Consider the following 22,081-nt stretch of genomic DNA (forward strand, 5'->3'; position numbering starts at 1 on the left):
ATTTTCATTTTGACGTTGATTTATTGGACACCCCGTATATGGGTTCTATCGTGAATCATATATATATATATATAAAAACGTAAAAAACTTTCACTATTCACACGCAACGACCGGTTCGTCTCGAGTTTCACGTAGGCTCGACCGCTCCACGTTTACGCACGGAGGAACTGTCTCAATTGAACCCTTTGACATTATTTACAAATATTGCTCCAAACAATGTGAAGTTATACAATACTAATATATGTCTTATAATTAAATTATTAGTGTTTTCCAAATAGAAAATTCGGTATTGGATTCCCAGCATGGGCAATACCGCCCCCAGAGCCAACTTAAATGGTGGTAGTGGGTCTAATGTGAAATTAAATCTCTAGTAATTCATTCTGATTATATTAGCCTACTGCAAGGTATATACCTCTACCGCGCTGCTTCTAGAAACTTCCACGGCTACCGGCTGATGTTCTCCACTTGAGACCCTTTCAGCCAGAACCTCCCACAGCCCTATCTCTACTGCTGAATGACCTTGAGCATTCTTAGCCAGGTTTCTAAGGTTCATGATGCCTTCGAATTTTGTTTCGTAAATTTTATAAAACTACAAATTGATAAGAAAAAAACTCCCAAAATCATGGATCATGCATCTTATTTACTTATCTATATATACGTATAAAATAAATACTTCCCAAAATCACTGTAACAATCACAAAAGTTTCCTAATACTTAGCTAGACTTGACAAACATGACAAGGATATATGACCTTGGCAAGGAGGATCTGGATGCAGGGTACTTCAGTGATCATTATGAAAACCTATGTGGGAGGCTCAGGTCCAGCTGTGAACGTGCTGGGAAGAAACATTTCTTGTTCACACACTCAAAAATTCGCCGAGACCATTATACTACAATTGTTTTGTGAATCATTTTTTCTTACATAGGGGGCGGTCGTCCAATACAGTTTGGGAACCATTAAATAATAAAAAAATACCTTTAACAACAATACGAATCAGAATCAAATTATCATTTGTTGAATTTAACTAAATTTATAATCAATATTTAATCTGTATGTGGTTATTTGTATATTAATATAAAATATTGAAACTGAATCTTGTCTGTAAAACCGCATCTTCCATAGGTCATGTTGGCCGCGTTGCGACGTCTCCGTGTGCCAGTGGGTTCAACGCAAATTGAGCGTTACGTGTACGCGATAGAGCACAGTTCCGCACGCACAACTCCTCGGGTTCACTTGTGAAGGCCCGCGCGCTTGGCCTCCAGCTCATAGATGAGCAGGCGCCACATCTTCACCACGAACACCTCCGCCTCGTCGTCCAGCACCTGTAAATAACCACTATTTAGATTACATCTGGTTCAAACATTACCATGAGAAATTTATCAACCAATAGACGCCCTCGTCTAAACATCGCCTAGATGACTGGTCTTCTCACGACCGAGGTAGCTCACCATCTGCACGTCGTCGAGGATGCCAGCGGGAGCGGAGCCGGCGAGCACCTTGCTGCAGATGAAGTCCACCAGCGTGGGCTCAGGTTCACCGATGTACTCGATGATCTTCTTGTTGATCCACGGACGGATCTTCTTCTCCATCAGTGTATTGTCGATCTGAAGCCATAAATATAAACATGATAATAATATTACATCGCGCGAGCAACGGCCAAGTAACTGGCTACCGGAGTAAAGGTAACTTTGAACCGTAAAGATGAACTAGACTCAGAGAAAGTAAAGCGTAATCGTGAAAGAGAAAGCGAGAGAGCGGAGAGTAAATGTTCTAAGGTACAAAGTAAAAAGAGGGAAGTGAAACAAAATGTTAGAGGAAAGAGTCAAAATGAAGATAGAAACAAAAACGACGTTGAAAGGAGAACGTAAGACTGAGGGAAAGAGAAGGAGGTGTGAAAATGCAGAGATAGAAATAGAGGAAAAGTAAAACCGCTAGAGAGACAATAAATAAGAAGCTAAAGAAGTTAAGAATTTTGGAAAGGCTTAGGTTGCACATAAAAAATTTAAAAATACTGCTTTATGTATGAAATAACGCTTACACGAGTGATAGTTAAATTCATGAAGCATGTAAGAACAACACAGGGCGTACCTGCGCGGTGTCCAGCTTGTACTGGAACAGCTGCTCCTTCTGCGTGGGGATCTTATCGATGAGGCTCTTGATGTGCTTGCGCTTCTCCTCCGCGGACTTGTTCTCTTTCTCCTTGTCCTTCTCCTTCTCGGGGTCGCCGCTGTCGCCTTTTTTGCTTTTATCTGTACAAAACATAACTTCATTTAACTAACAAATTTGATAAATCGTGCTAACCAAACCAAAAATCATCGCTTACAATTCTAGGACACAGTAAGCGCATAGCGGTCTATTTTTAAGGCATAAAATATATGTATGCATATATACACATATATGTATATATATATATAAATATAAATATATATGTACAAAGTACAAAGTGTACAAAGTAACTTCACTGTAATGCAAGACTCAAGAATTCTCATTATTGGTACTCTTAAATCTTTCAAATTAATTTTAAACTAAGCCAATATTAAAAATCATCCTTCTTTCTTTTGTTTCTTACCCGAATGCGCGTCGCGGGCGCCTGTACTCAACCGACGGCCGGGCAGCTTCTCCTTGCCTGCAAACATCAAAGTAACTAATCAAAACTTCACCCCATACAAATCATTCTCTAACATCTCAGCCTTAAGACCTCCTGGTTCGGCCTCTTCCACTGGTTTTATTGAAAACCCTGACCAATTACTCATTTAAAGTGCTTAAAAAGACTATTAATACTATACAAGTACACAAAACAGACAGAAATATGTAAGTTAGCCATGGAAAGGAGTATCCCGGAGATAAAACTAAAATAAATATTCAGAAATAGAGATATACATGAAGAGTATGTTCTTCACTGTATATCTCTATTTCTGAATATCTATCTAGATATCTAACCAACATCATGAAACAAATTGATCAACAAAGATGAAGGTAGGTCAGGACATATGTTCTGCAGATGAAAAATGGAACAAAAGGTTGACCAATGTTATAATTGACAAGAAATTTTTAAATAGAAATAATTTAATTTTACTTATTCAAATGTTATATATTGTAAATAAAAATAAATATTTCTAGTGTTGTTGAACTATAAACTTGAGATTCTGCTAATACGGAGATTTTTGGTTTATATATTCTTATTATATATATCAGGGGTGGCTAACCTCCTTGACAGTTCAAGCTATTTTTCAAAATTTGAAACGTTTCACATACCACAATTTAAAATGTTTTCATTTTTTCAGAAAATACAAAACAATAAGTAATATATATAACAATATTTCTGTATTTACTACAAAGGTGCACTTAATCTTTTAAATTTGTTATCTGTAATTAAGTACATTATAAAACACACAAAACAATAATATTTTTTGAACATATCATACAACGATGAATGCATCGACAGCCAATTATCCTTCAAAGAGCTGCATGTTGGCCACCCCTGCTATGATGATTTAATTGTCTCATATCATATCCTTCACTACTGGCGGCCATGATTTCTCTAACAATTTTCTTCTTGCAATAAATTACATAATCTATGCTGGTCTTTATTTATTTAATTCTAATGTGTATCAATTTGTGCTTCTGTCTCATTCTCATGACAAACATCACTCTAAATCAAGTGTTTCAAACTCAAAACCTGTATAATCTTAATTTTTATTTTATACTACTCCGACACTGTCTTTCCAGTTTCAGGAGAAATTTTATCAGCCGATACTATTTTTAATATTGACCCAACGGATATATTAATTGGGCTGCAAGTGTTCAATCCGGGCCTCGAGTTTGACACCCCTGCTATGGATGATTCAGTGTAAAATAAAATGTGTAACTAACCGAGGGCGGGTGAGGGTGAGACATCGTCGTCGTCCCGGGCGAACGCCGCGTGCACGCGCCGCATACGACCCTCCGCTGCCGGAAAACGAATAAAAATTATTTTAAAAAAATCGTTGCAACTCTATGTACAGGTTGATTGAATTTAGGTGTAAAAATTTATACTTTTTGCTGACAAATGAGCCATAATTTCAAGCCGAATCACCTTATTTAGACTAACTTAATCTAATACATTTTTAATTACTTTATTTATTTCAGATATTCATCAGATTCAACTTCTTTTATATATAATAAAAAGAGTACACAATTATTTTAGAAATACATATTAACTGTCTTTACTGTGACGGTCGCTCAAATATCAGACAGAAGATCGTCAGGGAAAATGAACGTATTGCACGAACGAGCGAGTCGGGGCTGACGGCGCGAAATGGTGCAGGTGAGGTAAATAAGGGAATAAAGTTATGGGGGCGATATTGTGGGCATTCGATACATCTGACTTTTCACTGCAGCTGGCAGACGGTGAGATAAAATATAGTATGGACTACAAATGGCATTTTATTTCAAACCCAACTCCGACATTGTAACAATATTTATAAAAATGTGTTCACATTTCTCTCAATCTTGCGATAACCTGAGAACGTTTTTTATGTAATATATACAATAAAAAATACTTTTAATACTAATTAAATTTTGTTTAATGTCTGTATACAGGCATATTTGTCGATAAAAACAATAATATGTTTCAAATTTAATTCATAAATAAAGTGATCACTCTGAAAAATATTACATTAATATTTTTTTTCTACTGCAATGCGACATGCCACTAACTTCTGGAATTAGTCTATTAAAATAGCACCCGCACATAGCGCCATCTATTTTGAATTTACTTTATTTTGGTCCATTTTTAGATGTTTTTTTTTTAAATGGTCCGCGCTGTTGGGGACCTCTCGTTCCCCTATCTCGTGTGGAACAGGGACTTATTATTTCTAGTAATTTATTCATATTTTTTATTATTATCATTCTTCTCTTTCGTGTATCATATTATCTGTCGTGCTGTTTCATTTATTCTACAATTTTCCCAGTCTTTCTCTTTCAACCATTTTTAGATGTTAGGCCTAGAGCACTGGCTCTGCCAAAAGGCATATTACTCTATTGTAATGTATGTTCACCACAAAGATGTTACAAAAAAAGTAAAAGAAATGTCGAAACCCACTGAGTTTGTTAATTCTTCTCGCTAGATGGCGCGTTACCAACTAGCTTTAATTATAAATTGACGAATATATATCATTGATCTTATGTAATAAAATCCTTTGACTTTGAGATATCTCGTTTGTAGTACTCATGTGTACGTGTATACTCACGCGTGGGCGTGTCGGACGAGGGCGTGGGACTCGCTTTAGTCCGGAAGCTGATGCTGATTGGCGAGCTGCCGCCCGACAAACCACCGGCCGGTCCCGTCTGTGAACGCACACGTAACACAAATAAACGTACAATTCAAAATATATTATTAAGCAGACATTTACACGCGCCTTTGAATTGTCTATTATTACATTATAAGTGATAAGCTATTTTTAAACTTAATACTACAGGTAAAGACATTATAAAACTTGGTGATAGATATAAATGGTGATAGATAAATATGAAAAAAAGATGTTTTTTATTATTCATTTCAATTTAACAATTTTCTTAAAAAAATATTTATTTTCTGAAGAAGTAACACCTTTATATATATGTATTTAAAGTATAGCATTATTGAAACAATCTCCAACATGAAGGAATGGTTTTCTTTTTCACGTTTCACAGCAGTATAGTGTTGTTTTCTTTCCTCCAGGCTACTTGCAATTAGAACATACTAAGTATCGTTATGTTTTCCTGTACCATCAGGTTGCAAGATATGTAGTTTCCCATCCAATATCCCCTCATTATCTGATGTTGAAGATACTATTAAAATTAATAAATTTAATTTTTTAACAAAAAAAATTATTGATATCCTTCATAAGGTAAATGCTTTGTTGGTAATGATAAACTGAAAATACAGTCGTATGCGCATTCAATAGGCAGCAAGTTTCAACATGATCCAACTTGTCACCTCACACGTGTCATATGACCGCTTTAGAGAACTACCGTTGTCACGTCAGAGGTGACATGCAACCTATAAGGGTTAAATATAAGTTTTTTACAGAGGAGCGCAACGAAACGGAACTAGTTTGCTTATAGTATCTAAAATTAATAGTAGATGAATACAAAAAAAAAAGGTTAGTCTGACCGAAACCACTGTACCACGCGGTAGGTACCACCATCTACTAGTATGTGTATGTATTGTGTGTGGGAGCGCGAGTGATGCCGTTAAAATTGCCCACATGTGGGAATACTCACGTGGTGCTGCCGCACGGTGCGCTCAGGCGACGGTGGCCGAGGAGGAGTACTACCGCCGCTCTGCAAACCATAAACAAATTATTTATATTAAATTACCATAATTTTTTTTATATAGCTCTAGGTTATTATATATGGTGTGTTATAGTAAGATATATGATATAGTGTATTAAATATTAAATGTAGGGTTTTCTCCCATGTATTGACTCATAGCGATATCTATAGAACATGGAATTTGTTAGCAAAGGGTTTGGGGCGATACTTATACGGATATAGGTGTGATTGATACATAGTTAACGAGAGATATGTACGGTAACTAAGATAAGCTAAGCATAATTAAGGCTATATGGCAACGGAGCCAGTGGGTAGGCTTTTGTAAATAGCAGCTTCTCGCCAACCTCCAACACAGTCGGTATAAACTCATCATTCACAAATGTTATAGTTTGTTTGTATGAAGGATGTGCATTTTTTTAATGAACCTCAACCCCGACAGCCTTAGGTGACAATACTGTGATCAAAAAGTATGGTGAAATTGTCATTTAAAACTCTTGAGCATTAGCGAGACAGATAATTTTCTAGGTGAGTAGGACTATCTATAACATTTGCCAAGCATCTGTTAAAAGTTGGAATATCATTTGACTCAGTACAAACTATTTTGAAGCATGTTTTGTGTCTCAAAGTTAGTAGGAAAAGAGAATTATTGTTCTGCAACCACCATATTTTGCCTGAATTATCTCCATGCGACTTTTGGCTATTTAGGCAAACTCAACAGGCCAATGCGGGGAGGATGCAGTTTTCACAGGATTGAGAAGATAAAAACCGAATTGAAGATTTTAAAGGCAAAACGGAAAAAGACTATTCAGACTGTTTCGAAGACTGGAAATAGCAATGGCAGAAGTATGTGAATTACTTTGTGGGTATAAAATTGATTCGAAATAGTAAAGAATTTACATTTTATGAACATTTCAATTCACCTTACTTGTCAATGACAGGTATACATATAGATAACCACAATTTACTGAAAAAGTTATTGCTGATAGCCCAGGGGAGCTTTCATAGCTTCATCTGTACTGAGCTCACAAAGAAGGGTCCGTGAATTTTCCAAAAAAATATTTACTAGGCACTTGTACTCCTGTTGTACGATAACTTTCGCAAGAAGGTAGCAGCTTTACCCATGTAGAGGTGTGTAGTGTCATGATTTATATGCGGCTTGGGACGGTAGCTTGGACCACTCCACAATCCAAGGGAGGTGCCGGATCCTCCCGCCCACAACGAGGATCATGTGGTGTGGTGTGTGATGTTTTGATCTATTGTGAAGAACGCAGTGTAGTGTGCAAAGTGTCGCGCGATGCACTTACGTGTCGTGGCGGTGTGTCGGCCAGAGGCGGCGTATCCGCGCGGCGGTGCCTCCTGCGGTGCCGGCGCCGCGGCGGGGTGCTCCCACCGTCTGCATCACGGTGCTGGTGATCGCGGTGCTCCCGCGCATCGCCATCCCGCGCCTCGGCGTCGCGCACATCGCTCTCGCTGGCCTCGCCAGCTGAGTGCGCTGCGTGCGCCGCGGCGGCCGGGGGGCTCAACGAGCTCGGCGCCGGCGGTGTCATCGACCCGCCCAACGACTCCAGCGCTTCCGCCCCATTGCTGTACAAACAATGCCTTTTTAAACCAATACAAAAAACAAATTAATCAACAAACTTGTTACTAAATCTGAAGTTTCATCAAACACTATATGAGTGAAACATATTAATAGCTTATTTTGGGTCTTTAAAATGGAGAATAATGCCCTGGAATCTAAATTCAGAACTGACTTCGTCATCATCTAACGTTCCTCAAGTTGTTGAGTTCTCTCGGACAGGATGTCTGATGTTTACACCATTGTTCAAACAGTTTACTCACCAAAGACAATTCTAAGAAATACATATTATCTCTTGCTTAGTTTGTTCAACTGTGTTCAACGAACAGAATCAAACATGTGAAAAATCATATGATAACCAAAACATGGCATTACAGTGAAAATATACTTTTGTTATGTCTTCCAATGTGTAAAATAGAAAACTTTTGTACATAATTGTTGTTTATTATTAAAAACATTAGAGCTCTGAAATATGTTCACGCTGGCCTAGTGAGACTCTGTAACCAATCCTTGATCTGTGATTAACAGTTATGTTTGAAAATATGCCTTCAATTGGTCACACATTTGACTTTCCCTGAAATTTAAATGCATACGAAATATAATTATATTCGAATGCACTCTGTTTGGCTTCTACACTCTTTATCAGTTGCATTAGGTGGGTACAAGAGTTTTTGGTGCAGAAACCAAATTAGTCTGGGATAAGCAGTAGCTTAGAATAAGCTCCACATTAGGAGATTCAAGTACTTGTACGACATCCACATATAGGCTTCCGTCTTAGATTTTCAATGTGACCGATTGACAGCAGCAACTTCCTAGTGCTTCAACAAAGTCTGTGCAGCATCTAGGGCGTAGATATCTATAGGCGAGATTCTCTCCTGCTCCTCTATATATGTTGCAGGTGCAGCGAGTGTGGTGTACCTGTCGTCGTCGGAGTCGATGGTCTCGGCGTGCGGCGGCAGATCTCGCTGAGCGCGTGCGCGCAGGTGTCGGTGGCGCGCCTGCTGGCGGGCGAGACGGCGCGCTGCTCGGCGAGCAGGCAGCTCGGGCAGCAACGCACGCGGAGTGTAGCGCTGCTCGTGCTCGCGACGAGCGCGCTCGAACGCCGCTGCCGCTGCACGTGGAGAAGCATTGGCAGCCAGCTCACGGCGAAGCGCGTCCAGCTCTTGGTGCTCCCGCGCGCGCTCCCTAGCGTCCGCCTCCGCCTCGCGCACGCGTGCTCCGAGCCGTCGCGCCAGCTCCTTGCCCTTGTAGTACTTGTGGTCGTCACGCTCGTCCTCATAGTCCTCGAGGAACTCCTTCAGCCGCTTGGCCTCCTTCTCGCGCTCCTCCTCGCGGCACCGCGAACGCTCGCGCTCCTTCTCGTACTCCTTGCTCCTGCGTCGCTCGCGCGTCTCCCAGTTTCGCAACCTGAAACACCAACAATAATTAACATTATCGAAACACCGACACTATACAATAAACATCATAATCAAAAAATAATTAAAACTAAATGTGGACAGATGTAAGTCGCTTCCAACAAATCTAAATAGATATCTATGGAGGGCGTTAATGTCCATCAGTGAATATCCTATAACCAAAATGATGATGATGATGATAAAAAACTAAATAATTACTTACTAAAGTTATTTATTTATTTACTTACACTTATTTGTACACCATAGATAACTAAAAAAAATAAACATTTCATATAGAGGTGCAAGAGGCTGTCATATCGCTTAAGACGATCTATACCAGACAAATTGTAGATGGGAGATAAGAGACATGAAGGAGAGAGCAGAAGGAGAGAAGGGGAGTTTAGGGTATACATACATACATACAAATACATACATTACTATACACACAAAGTATATATACATATACAAATGTAAAAAAGTATATAACATAATTAGGAATAAATAACAAATGCTACACAATGTCCTATTTTATAGATCAAGGAAGTCCTCTTATACAATTCTTTTAAGTGCTGACAGCCACTTATCGCATTTTATTGGTTCTGTTAACTCATTCCATCACCTTTCTGTAATACCTTTTATATTTTTATGAATGCAATGATATCTCACGTTTATTGGCTTTTCTTGAGTTTCTATTTTTACTTTTACCCACACGTTTTTTCATCTAAATCAATTCTTACATTCTACATTAATTAATTAATCAATATATCTAGTGACAAATTACGTGAAGCGATTTTCATGGTCAAGGAACATGGGCAGGCCAACAGACATGATATATATTTAATACGACCTACCTCTCTTGATACGCGGCCTCCTTCTCCCTCGCCTTTTTCTCAAGTCTCTTCTTCTCTCGTAGCTCCTCTTCAATTTCTTTCTCTCTCCGGGCATCTGCTTCGCTTCTACTGCGTCCGCGTGACCTCTCCCTATCTCTTTCTCTTTCACGTTCCCGATCACGTGACCTCTCTCGTTCCCTCTCTCTTTCTCTTTCTCGCTCCCTGCGAAACAAATACGATTGAGTACAAACTAATATCATTACTATTTTAAAGACCTCAACATCATCTTGAGAGATAGACTAATTGTTAGTAAAATATAAATTGTTTTTTTTTTCAAATATTATGTAGGTATTCCACAATCTCGTTGTCTTCTTATGATCGTGTACAACATACAGTATGTTCAGTGCGAGATTAGATCCTGTGGACACAGTAGCTTTTCGAGGACTAAAATCCTCTCGAAAATAGCATGTCTCTTTCATCATCATGTCAGATGATAGATGCCCACTGCAAAGGATAGACATCACCACCCAAAGATCACCATGACAACCGGTCTTGCACTGCCCGCACACAGGAACACTATGTTATCGAACCTCCTAGAGACTGAGAGAAGATTTAGTAGAATGGAAACTACTGGTTCCCAACTTGTATGAGTAAGAGAATGGAGATATACCCAGCGACAGCACGAAGATCACGTGCGATCTCCTCTCGCGTTCGGATGTACGGGTGAAGGACGAGAAGCGAGCACATAGCAACACAAACTAACTTAATATTGCAAGCCAGAGATATGAAAATATCTCGTCTCGACTACCATCAGACGATCTTATTTCTAAGATCGCCATTACGTCAAACAATCTTAATTGGACCAAAACAGAACTCAAACATTAACATGGCGAGTTGCAACGTTGAACGATCACTGCGCATGCGCAGGTGGAGGGGAAGCGGGGAGGGTACGATAACCTCTCGATAACGCAGCAATAACTTGACGCGAACCATAAAACGTAAAGTTAATTGCCACGGCCGCTAACATGCCGTCCTGTAGTATTGAAACTTTAACATTAAACGCTTATAAAAATTCATAAAATGCGTTATCAGAAACCATAGCATGTGTGTGTATTTGAGATGGGGATTTGCGCATTTGGAAGAAATATTTAGATCTTGGAGATAACAACAACACGGCGTCCGAAGTAGAAGTCAAGTTTAGTCCATATTTATACCGATTTAAAATTAAAAAAAAAACGGAAAAAAAACTTTTAAGTTAAACGGTTTTATTTGATACCCGTATTGTGGTGGTTGTGGAAAAATATGTACCTAGTCCGCCATATTGGAACGGCGTCCATCTTGAATTTTAAATTTTGACATAATCATCGTATTTTACTAGTGTAGCCCTTTCATTTGATACCCATATTCAGGGGGTTAAGGAAAAATACGTAATCCGCCATTTTGTATCGGCGGCCATCTTAGATTTATAATGTAATTGATTTTATAATATTGTATTGTCATCTAAATTAAATGTGTGTACCAAATTTCAGATCAATCTGACAATGGGAAGGTACTTAAATTTCAATTTCTAATTTTGATCCAAATAAATTCCGTACGGGTCGAACTAAATAAAACCGTTTAAAAACAATCTTCAACCAATAAAAGTCGTCAGCCTGTCACGTATCAAGTTTTGTAAGGCGCTCTCTTTCGCACGATTTATGTAAGGAATTATATTTCTGTGGAATTTCCCATTTCAATGCGCCGACGACAACATAATGTAGCTGTAGTTCCTACACATTAAGTAATAATATACGGGAACCACCACATCGAAGCCTCAATAAAATTAGTTAATGTAGAAAAACTGACAGAGTAAACGCATGCTTACCTCTCTCTGTCCCGCTCCCGCTCGCGTTCCCTCTCTCTCTCGCGTGCTTCGCGTTCTCTTTCACGTTCACGGACCTCTCTATAGAAAAATAATTTTATTCGTGATAAAATACAAAACAGATTATATAGAAGTTTAAATTATTTTTATATTTCCGACGTTTCGTGTGTTTTGCAGCACATTATCACAAGTGGGACTAAAGTATTGGGCATCCACTTGTCTTACATAAACATCGCCGTTTAAAATTACGTTTAAGTTATACGTAATTATTACGTTTTTCTTTTGACAATATTGCTTTCATTGACTTCATCACCGTACCAACCTTGGCCTGTAGACACATCTGTTTACTACCTCACGAGTTCACAATGCTTCCAATGCCCTTCCAAAGCTTACCAAAACCCCAAAGTCATCAGCCCCGAGAATTCCAAATCGCTTTTCAATGTGTCGAAATAAATTAAAACCGATTTTTTTTAAAGAAATCATGAAATTTAGATATTGCATAATTTTACTTTTAATATGTTACATATACAAATATGTTTTAGAATTATTATAATATGTATTAAACATAAATAAGCGGTAAAGTTTGAAGTAATATTTTATACCAAGTGGGGAAAACAACGAGATACGTATTTTAATGTAATTTGGCTATGGGTTTAAAGATATCATTTTTGGAACAAGTCTTATCATAAATATAATGTGTCCAATATACCAGAGAAAAATATACAAACACAAAACGCTTGATATGTTTCACTAACATACTATTATAATTTATTATATCACAAATATTTAAGCCTAAAGCACTGTACAGTGAAAGTTGAAGGGTCCCTCCCTCGAGGAAGGAATGGGTGGCGAAGCGTAAATGTAATGTGGGTGAATGCTGTATGTTGAATGTATGCTGAATGATATAAAATGTCACGGATGAGAGGGAAAGGGAAAGTAGGATGTCCCTGCCCCGAAAGCAAGATGGAAGAGTATTTTTAAAATTGAATAGGTCCTCGAGGAAACCTTGGCTTCAGATATCACTGTCACATTCATCACTCAGTTATCGGTAATAAACCTGCGTTAAATAAGTTTTAATTTGTACAAAAAAGAGCAGGAATAATGAACCACAAACTGTTAAGACATCAAATATTTACGCTTGATAAAATCATGCGATAATTCTAGTAAATATCAATAAATCTTACCTTTCACGCTCCCTCTCACGCTCTCTATCCCTCTCCCTCTCCTCTCTCTCCCTGTCCCGTTCCCTCTCCTTGTCTCGCTCGTCACGACGCTCCTTGGGCCTAGAACTAAAAGCGATCTCTGATTAAACCAATTTGATTTGATCAGTTCAATCAACTCAACGCATAGAACCTTCGTGGTTTTATTTTAATTTGAAGGGTGTGGTTATCAGGAATAAGACCATGGATTGGAAAGCGCGACTCAAGGCGTCGACACAATGGACAGACGACCTTGTAAACTTAAAGACGCTTGTTGTAGACTTCCAACCGGTTCTATTGGGAATCTGTAGGGAGGCTTTATTCAGAAACGGACGTCCACACGTCTGAAATTATGGTAATTATAAGGGGAACTCAATGTGTTTATTGTTTCGATCAGATCCTGCTCTTCGAGTATTTTTATCCTAAAGTACACAAGCGATCACTGTAAATGACCCATTACATCACCAGCAATATTACCGAATTCACTCTGCAAGAGATGATAGGCACAGATGGCGTCAAACCTTGCTGAAGGTGGATTAGCTTGATGGAGTTTTAGCTCCACTACTGCTGCTACATACTACTTCACCTGGTTGGGAGGCCGACAAGCTGTTAGATCGCTTGGTCGGACAAGGTGTTAGATCACTCCATGGATTGACTAGGCTCAAAGGTCCTCAAGAGAGGACCTCACCTTTAGTTATCGTTTGTCGATACCCGTTCAGCATACCGGCGCCTGGCTATCAGCAAAAGAAACTCCAGCAGTCATTCTGACCACTGACTTGTATAATGTTAGCAGCGCCATCTAGGATACTATCAAAGAACTAACGTCAATGTGTATAAAAAGTTTGAATGCTTGATCAAATTGTTTATTTCAAGGGCTTTTATCTTTTATTAGTTGGGATATTAAGCGCATGGGTACGATTGGTAGAGTAATGGAAAGTACGAACCCGGACGGGCTGCGGCGACGACGTTCCTTCTCCCTGTCTCTGTCCCGCTCGCGGTCTCGCTCCCGGTCACGATCTCGGTCCCGGTCTCGCTCGTCCTTGTTGTCTCGCTTGCGCCTCACCACCACATCGGCCTCCTCCTGCGCGGACACTTGGCTTACAAACGCTCCCTTCCCCCACCCGCACAAGTCACCACACGTTTGTCTTACTTCCTACAAGATTTTGGATATATTTCGCTAACATTTAAAGCATTCTAACTTGGTCGTGTAAGACAAGCGTGAGTGAGAGAGCGAAGGCGGTCGGTTCGGTTCAAGTGAAACGTTAAACATTGTGCATGAGTCCGTGCGGGCTTACGTGCTGTGACCAACTGGCCACTCACTTCAACAGAGACAACATCCCAACTGGATGGACTCGCTTGGTTAGATCCAAATGTAGGCAACGGTTATTCGTATCTATTGAATGTAAGGTGCCGCGATCGGAGCTGGGAAACCCGTAGCGGCGTTTGAGCCAATTCTCCAAGGTATTTAGTGTAAGGTAGGCGGGGTTCCCAGCGGGACCGGCGGCTGTGGAGCTGCTAGTGGGCATGGCGGGGCTCACTCGGGCTGCGGCGGCACGAAGTCGCTCCCGGCGCGGTCTCGCCCGGCGCCTGCGCCACCACCGACGGATATCTCCACACCCCAACCCTCTCCCCTTCCCACCCTCCCCTCTATCCCCAAGCGACCGTGCGCGACCGTAACAACGTCCAGGCGTGCTCAATTAATAAATTGTAACATATGTGAAAGATTTTTGTGAATAGGACGACGCGTAACGACACTATCTCGGCTTACTGGGAACACATAAATTTCCAAAGTGTTGCGAACATAATTTTATTCATTTCGCGCCCAATGTAACCGAACCAATCACATGAGAAAGTGAATTCTAATTTTAAGTATTCCATATTTAATGCAGGAAGTTATGCTCGCGGACGAAAAGCCGAAAAAATAAGGTGGGTGGGAAATGAGTGTGAAAGAGAAACGAGTTCGGGGATGGAAGGACTTAGATGTGAATTAGTTTGGGAGTAAATGGGGATGGGGTGGAAGAGTGTAGGTGTGAATGAGCGTGGGTGTGAATGACTATAGGAGTAAATGAATACGGGGTTAAAAGAGTGTGAAAAAGGGTGGTTGCGAACGAGTGTAAGAGAGAATGAGCTCGGGGGTGAAAGGACGTGAATGTGAATAAGTATGAGAGTGAATAGGGGTGGGGTAGGTAAGTGTGGGAATGGATGAATACGGTGATGGAAGAGTGTAGGTGTGAAAGAAAGTGGATGCGAATGTGTGAAAGAAAATGAGTTTTTGGTGTAAGGACATGGATGTAAATGAGTGTGGGAGTGGACGGGTATGGGGGCATATCAGTGAGGAAATGGTGGAGCACGGGCGTGATGCGATCGCGCGCCGGTTGCTCGCCGCGCACCGCCACTTACTGATGCGGTGCGCGGCGGCGGAGGCCGGGCGAGGGCGGAGCGCGAGCGGGTGCACCTAGGGCTTCGCCCCCACTAGGCCAGCTCCGCTTTAGCTTAACGTTACGGTTGTCAGATGAAATTCGCACCGCTCGAGACGGCCACGCGAAGTTATTTTACGTTGACCTAACCTTACCGCGAAGAGTATTTCATCCGACTATAGAGTAGATTTCCGACACAATACAATCACATACAAAAATCTTCCGTCTCGAGCGACCCGACTGTTCAGAGATACTAATGAAACAACAGATAGAATTAATTTGAAAAAAAAAAATTGTCAAGCGCAGTTTGTATATGTTATATAAATAAATATAACTTTCGATGTGAGAGATATATCTTTAGGTAGAAGAAATGAAGCTTAAAATATAAAACAAAAAATTCAAATAACGGTATCGAGCCGTCGGTGGAAGACCGTCGCGTGCCGGACGCCATCTGTTGGCGGAAGTTGTACAAGAGGTCTTTTAATTTTTTTATTCTAGTTTTTAATTGTACAATGGAAGCTAAATGCAAAGGTTTTTTTAATTTTTCTCTGTCATCTCTTTCGTAACTTAAATAGTATCAGAAGGAAAATACAGAGGTAGAAATAGATAGTAGACACAGGTGAAGAAGTTAGAAAGGCAAGGCAAGGAACGGTCTTACGCCGGGGCAGCCACCGGAGCCCGAGACTGCGCTCGACTGTACCTACGCCGCAGGGGGCCGAGCCCCCGGCACCGCGCCGTTACAAACCCTAAATGACTCACCGATCCCGACACCGCGACAAGCGCTGGCCTGCCTCACTCTACGTTTCGCTCCTGCCCGTGAAAGAACAACAGAAATCGATTCGCTATATTCCATTATCTTCACACATGAAATGGAAACTTGATCAGTTATAAGTGTGTGCCTGCCGTACAGCGTGTGTGTACAGTGTGTGTGTGTGCGCGTGCGCGTGCGGCCACGGTTACCTTCATGCTCTCGCGGAACTTGCCGATCTCGCGGTGGATCACGTCACGCTTCTCCTCCGATATGTCTGCCTCTTCCAGGACTCGTGCGGTCTTGGAGATTGCCTCCTCTGCAAGCGGTCGGGGAGCATGAGTACATGTCGAAATTAATGTACAAAAGTAATGTAGTGTTTTTAGGAATTAATATCGAATGTGAATGTTTATTAAGAACTGGAAATCTGTGATGTCAGATGAAAAAAAAGAGGAGGAATTAATTAGTGTAACTCCAATGCACACTCTTCAAAATATAGTCTATAGAACACCAAAAAACTCGAGACTGCTAGTCACATACTACTATGGCGTATGGTTCGTAGCACCCTACAGGGCTACCCATCTCAGATCGCTGAGGTGTCTCTCCGAGATCACCGGCAACATCAAGGGTCTGCTGGGATTTCTTGAAGAATTTGGCTTGATTAAGACCAACCACGACGCAAAATGACCGCAGTGTCGCTTGGTTGCGGGAACCAGCCCCCTGACACAAGACAAGAGACCGATAAACTCTTGCTCTCTAATGCTCCAAGCTCTGAAGCTTAGCTCTCACACAATCATCGTTATTAATGAACCTGGGCATGTCTTTGTATGGAGTCCAAAACTTCGAGTTGGTACTTCGCTGATCCATCCCCAAGATGTCTACAATATTTAATGGAATCAGGTGTTAGCTTGCCAAGTCAATCCTAAGTAAGAAAAGGACCAATATTTAACCACTTCCGCACGTGCAGTGGTAGTCGTGCAACAAAATGCACCGCCCGCCAGCCCGCTGATAAATGCGTATGCGGCAAACAATGCGAATCACACAACTGTCACCGTTAAACCACTCAACACGTGTTTCACCCATTCACAGGGCATCTTCAGGAGTTATGTTACACCGATTAGTGACTCTGTGTTTGGCACTAATCGGTATGGCTACAATTCCACTCATGATGTGACTTGTACTACATAGGCTCAGAGGCTGATCTGGTGTAGGACACTACCAAACCTTCCCCAGAATATCCAGCTTTGAGAGCAATCAGTCAGGCACTAACATATCTACCAGGTAAAAGAAGGTTGTGAATATAGAGTGTGAAGACCTTGCTGCAGCAGCTCGTAATTGTTGATCTCATGCTGGTGGTCGCGCACTATTTCCGCCAGGCGGCGCTGCGCGGTCTCGTCGAGCGCGCGCTGTGCAGCGTCTAGGTAAGAGTCCGCCTCGCCTCCTCCATCCGCTCCCTCCTCACCCGTGAGCCGCGACCGCTGCTCCGCTGCACGCAACACACAAACAAATGCAATTAATAATTATTCGAGACAATTACTTTAAAACAATCATAGTGTGGAGTCAGAAAGACAAATAACAGGTAATTGAATGAAATCACATAGATTAATATATCGTCTTTTCAGATAATAAACGCCTACTACTGCAAGGCATCAGCCTCCAACAAAGATCATCAAGATGACTTTCCAGCAACCGTAACAATATCATCAGTCCGCATAGCAGAGGCACTACCCACGCCGTTCGGTCGCCACTAGAGAACCTTTCGCTCTGCCCATTGGAACTTCAGACGACCAAGTTATTTATGGATTGCTACATATATGTTACTATGTATGTTGTATATAGAAATATAAATATGTATGTTCTACTTTATCAACCTAAGCTAACAAAGGGCATTTGGTGGTGTGTGTATGTGTGTGTCTGTGGTTGTATGCGTGCGCTACTCACTCTTGTAAGTGTCGACGAGGCCCTGCATCTTTCCATCGGTGCGCGCGAGCAGCTTCTTATCAGCGAGCGGGAAGTCGTGCAGCAATCGCACGCAGCGCAGCGCTGCCTCGGGCCCCGCGAACTCGCAGAAGCCAAACGTGGAGACGCGCTTCCAGCTAAGCACCGGCCCGCACGCGGCCAGCAGGGCGCGCACCATGCCGTCCGGCGCACGGCTGCTCAGGTTGCCTGCCACATCACGTCGCGTCACAAACACTATCATATGCACACATTCCTGACTCTCCTTGAACTTTGAGTGTACCATTTGAACAGTTTCCACAAACTTTTTACTATCGATATGATGAAATCAGTAACCACACATACTGGCGAAGAGACTGGAAGTAGATGCACAAACCTATTGCTATAAGCCGAGTCAACTGATATATTCCTAGATTATTAAAAAAGAAACGGAAACAAAAAAAAATTTAAGTTACAAAATAATTTAATAAAAGACTTGGGTGACTTAGCATTAATACAAGTAAACACTTTGATATTCAGGAACAGCTAAAAATAGAAATATTGTCTTCTTCTTCCCGAAGCCTTCCTTCAAAATATATATCTAAGGGAGATATAGAATAATCACTATCTATGCTTGTTAGACAGGTTGGCGATTGCAGTGTTGCCTTATGGTACTCAGAGGATGCAGCTTATCTTAAGGAAAATTGTTTTTTTTTATTTAGAAGTGGCAATCCTATATCAATGCAAAAGATTTCAATTATTATTGTGTCCCTAGAATTCAACCCGAGGCCTATGATTGCAAGTCTCTCCTCTGCGACGGCACTACCACTGCTCTCTAAATATATATCACTATCATCATTTCAACAGATACTGACTTTTGAACATAAGCCTCCCCCATAGATTTCCACAAAAGCATCTCATTCAGTATCTCCACCATAGAACCTTATGGCCTCAACAGATATCTGCTCTGTCCACTATAAAATCTAAAACCAAATTACCAATGAAGACAGTGACAGCGGGTCCCTCTGGATCCTTTCCATTAGTTTGTCGCTGTGCAGTCCTGACTTGCGGCTGCTTGGGTGATGCCGGTACAGGCAGCAGAGCACCTCGCCCTGCTCCTGCATTCATTGTGTTACTGTATGCACCTACCATCACCTGCCAACAGTAAAATAAATGACATAAATCAACATGAAGCATTTCTAACCTTTTTCTCCTAGAAACCCACATACACCTAAAGATTGAATTGCAACAGCAGAAGATCAGAGCATTGGCTATGTCCTATCAATGAGGGCTTGTTAACCATCCAAACAAGTAAGAATAAATACTTTCTTACCTATTCTATTACCTACTCTATTACAATACTCTACTACAATATAAAACTAAATTCTTACATCAGCAAATTATGCCAAATACCTGTGTAAAAAGAGAGTGGTTTCTCTAACCCACCTCTATTAATGACATTCTTCTCACTAAACATTTGCTCAGTCACCCAGTTTGGTAAATAAATCATGAATAAACACAGAGAGAAACAAAATCCCATTAATTTTTAACGGAGTTTCTTTGAATTAGTCATATTATTAATTAACAATTCTGTCTATGCTTCCTTCATAGCCAAACAATTCATATATAACAAAATATATACAGTAACAGATACACTACTCCTATTCGGTAGTACATATTAATATTAATTCAAATTTAATTATGATAGAGGAGTTAAAATAAAAACTAAAATATATATGTTAAGTAGTTTTGAGTACATTGTACAGTATACAGTTCATGTATATAAGTTAAAAGCAATATAATATAGTCATATAATTAACAAAACAAGCTTTAACCAATTATTTGTTAACTTTAGGAAGATATTTTTCTCATTTCAAATCACTTGCTAGTTATGACATGTATTTCCTAAAATAAACTATTAACTAGATTATTTGCAACACTGATTTATACAAAAATATGCCAATAATCTCATTCATTTTTTTATATCACAGGACATCAGAAAAAACTGAACCTCTAATATTTTGGAAACTACAAATACCTATGTCATAAATCAAATAATAGAATAAAAAGTTCACAGTTTATATAAACTTACTCAGGTTGAGAAATTTTTCATCTATATATTTATCTTTTTTATAATCTGTAGTAGCAAACTTAATGCCTTTAGGCAGATGTCTAAATGTTGTATAAAAGTTAATTAATTATACTACCATACACTATTTATATAAAGTCCTTTACTTAGTATAATTACATATAACTACTTATTACATACTTAAATATTAGGATATAATATATACCTATAATACAGTGATATATATAAGCTATATACATAATTAGTTATAATTTGCTTATAATCCAATCATTCAAATAGATTAAAGGATTATTACTACTTTAATATGAGTATAGAAGGGCTGGTTCCAGTTTTTCTATTATGTAAGATACAAATTGTATTGTTAAATAATGTCACAATCAATAATTATTTGGTGTGGATGGTTTACATATTAATAGTAGAAAGAAGACTGAAAAAAGTAGTAGTTTTAGTCATCATATCAACCAAGTAACTGTGACTAATAAATATTCTAGCTATGATTCTTTGACAAGTCCCAATGTAAATTTTGTAACACAAATCATAAGTATTTGTACTGGATGGATTTATGAAATAAGTGTTTGCCTGTCAGAATTCTAATTAAAACCTAGGCAAGCTCAGAGTGTAATAAACTTTTGTTAAGTTTCGTTTACACTTTAACGTCCAAGGACTTACATATCAAATATTACGAAAGGTCGATGATCTATCCAAATTGACCTCGGCATCGACTAGTTAACTTCACCTAATAGGAACTCATGTAGTAAATAAAAAGTTAAGGTTTGCAGGTTATAATACAGGACAGGAATGATACTGGGTTAGGGCTGGACGGGCGCTACGTACGTGCGCGGGCACCGGCACGGGGACGACGCCCGGCGCCAGCGCGTACGGCACCAGCGGCGGCCGCGGCGGGAACGACATCGCACCAGCTCGCGCAGCGACGCGACACACCGCAGCTCGCTCCGCCCGCAACCACCTCCAGTCACTACTCTTCGTACGCGGCTTGATTCAATATCAACTCAAAACTTAAACCACAAACTTACTTACAAACCAACTTTATAGTTTCAATATCAAGAAATAACTTTACCAATTGAATCAGCCATGTTTTTTAACATTTTAACCAGTGACAGGGACCATAGGTAAAAATTTGATATAACACAACTACAGAATATAAAGAATTAAACTTTTGAAAGTAGTACAGAGTAAATATAATTCTCTAAACGGGTAAAATTATTTTTTATTACGAATACTAACATTTACCTGAACTTTAATTAATTTTTATTTTAAATTTTTCAAGATACTTAAATAATAGAATTGTATTTTTATGGAACCGACAGCACTGCATTTTTTTTACTTATATTTGTATAAACTCTTAAACAGTCTTCTTATATTTATCTTCTCTTATTATTATTTGTAAAGATCATCTAGTAATCTAGATATAAGATTTATGATTTTAACAAAAGAACAAAAATAAATAGTATTTCATAACGAATACTAGTTTTTTAAATCACATTGTACTAAAATTATTCTTAGTATGACATGTTTTAAAAATAGTTCATGGATGTTTGTAGGTATTTCATTAACGCGATTCATCTACTAATTGAGTCTAACCTGTGATCAAATCTACTGGCGGCCGCAACATAAATAATCTTCCGAACAGATTCATTCAGTTCAAAATTTTTTTAAACATTCTTTCATCTAAAACTGTGATTTTTATGTGGTTAACGATGGCAACATTTCTTT

The 22,081-nt window shown here is 39.7% G+C and overlaps 1 protein-coding gene across 1 annotated transcript; it reads right to left on the reverse strand.

Annotated features, from left to right (window-relative positions):
- Positions 1-782: 782 nt before the first annotated feature.
- LOC137924877 (RNA-binding protein 25) lies at positions 783-21,461 on the reverse strand. Its single transcript, XM_068768260.1, has 18 exons — positions 21,182-21,461; positions 19,257-19,413; positions 18,265-18,489; positions 17,639-17,809; positions 16,536-16,642; positions 14,103-14,239; positions 13,144-13,248; positions 11,963-12,040; positions 10,120-10,320; positions 8,793-9,281; positions 7,603-7,882; positions 6,248-6,307; positions 5,233-5,329; positions 3,875-3,949; positions 2,571-2,627; positions 2,090-2,250; positions 1,450-1,605; positions 783-1,323 (listed from the first exon to the last, which is right to left on the reverse strand). The coding sequence occupies exons 1-18, from the start codon at positions 21,257-21,259 to the stop codon at positions 1,231-1,233; spliced, it is 2,727 nt and encodes a 908-aa protein (XP_068624361.1). The 5' UTR covers positions 21,260-21,461; the 3' UTR covers positions 783-1,230.
- Positions 21,462-22,081: the final 620 nt, after the last annotated feature.

Source organism: Battus philenor, unplaced genomic scaffold (genome assembly GCF_028537555.1).
Source record: "Battus philenor isolate CCGP_79_NKW_IND1 unplaced genomic scaffold, ilBatPhil1.0.hap1 SCAF_25, whole genome shotgun sequence".
Taxonomy (NCBI): Eukaryota; Metazoa; Arthropoda; class Insecta; order Lepidoptera; family Papilionidae; genus Battus; species Battus philenor.

Excerpts from the sequence above, each read along its gene's own strand:
- LOC137924877 (XM_068768260.1), bottom strand. The coding sequence starts at position 21,259 with ATGTCGTTCCCGCCGCGGCCGCCGCTGGTGCCGTACGCGCTGGCGCCG. Across the intron at positions 7,883-8,792 it reads ATCGACTCCGACGACGACAG|CAATGGGGCGGAAGCGCTGG; the intron begins GTACACCACACT and ends TTGTTTGTACAG. Across the intron at positions 6,308-7,602 it reads CCGACACACCGCCACGACAC|AGCGGCGGTAGTACTCCTCC; the intron begins GTAAGTGCATCG and ends TATGGTTTGCAG.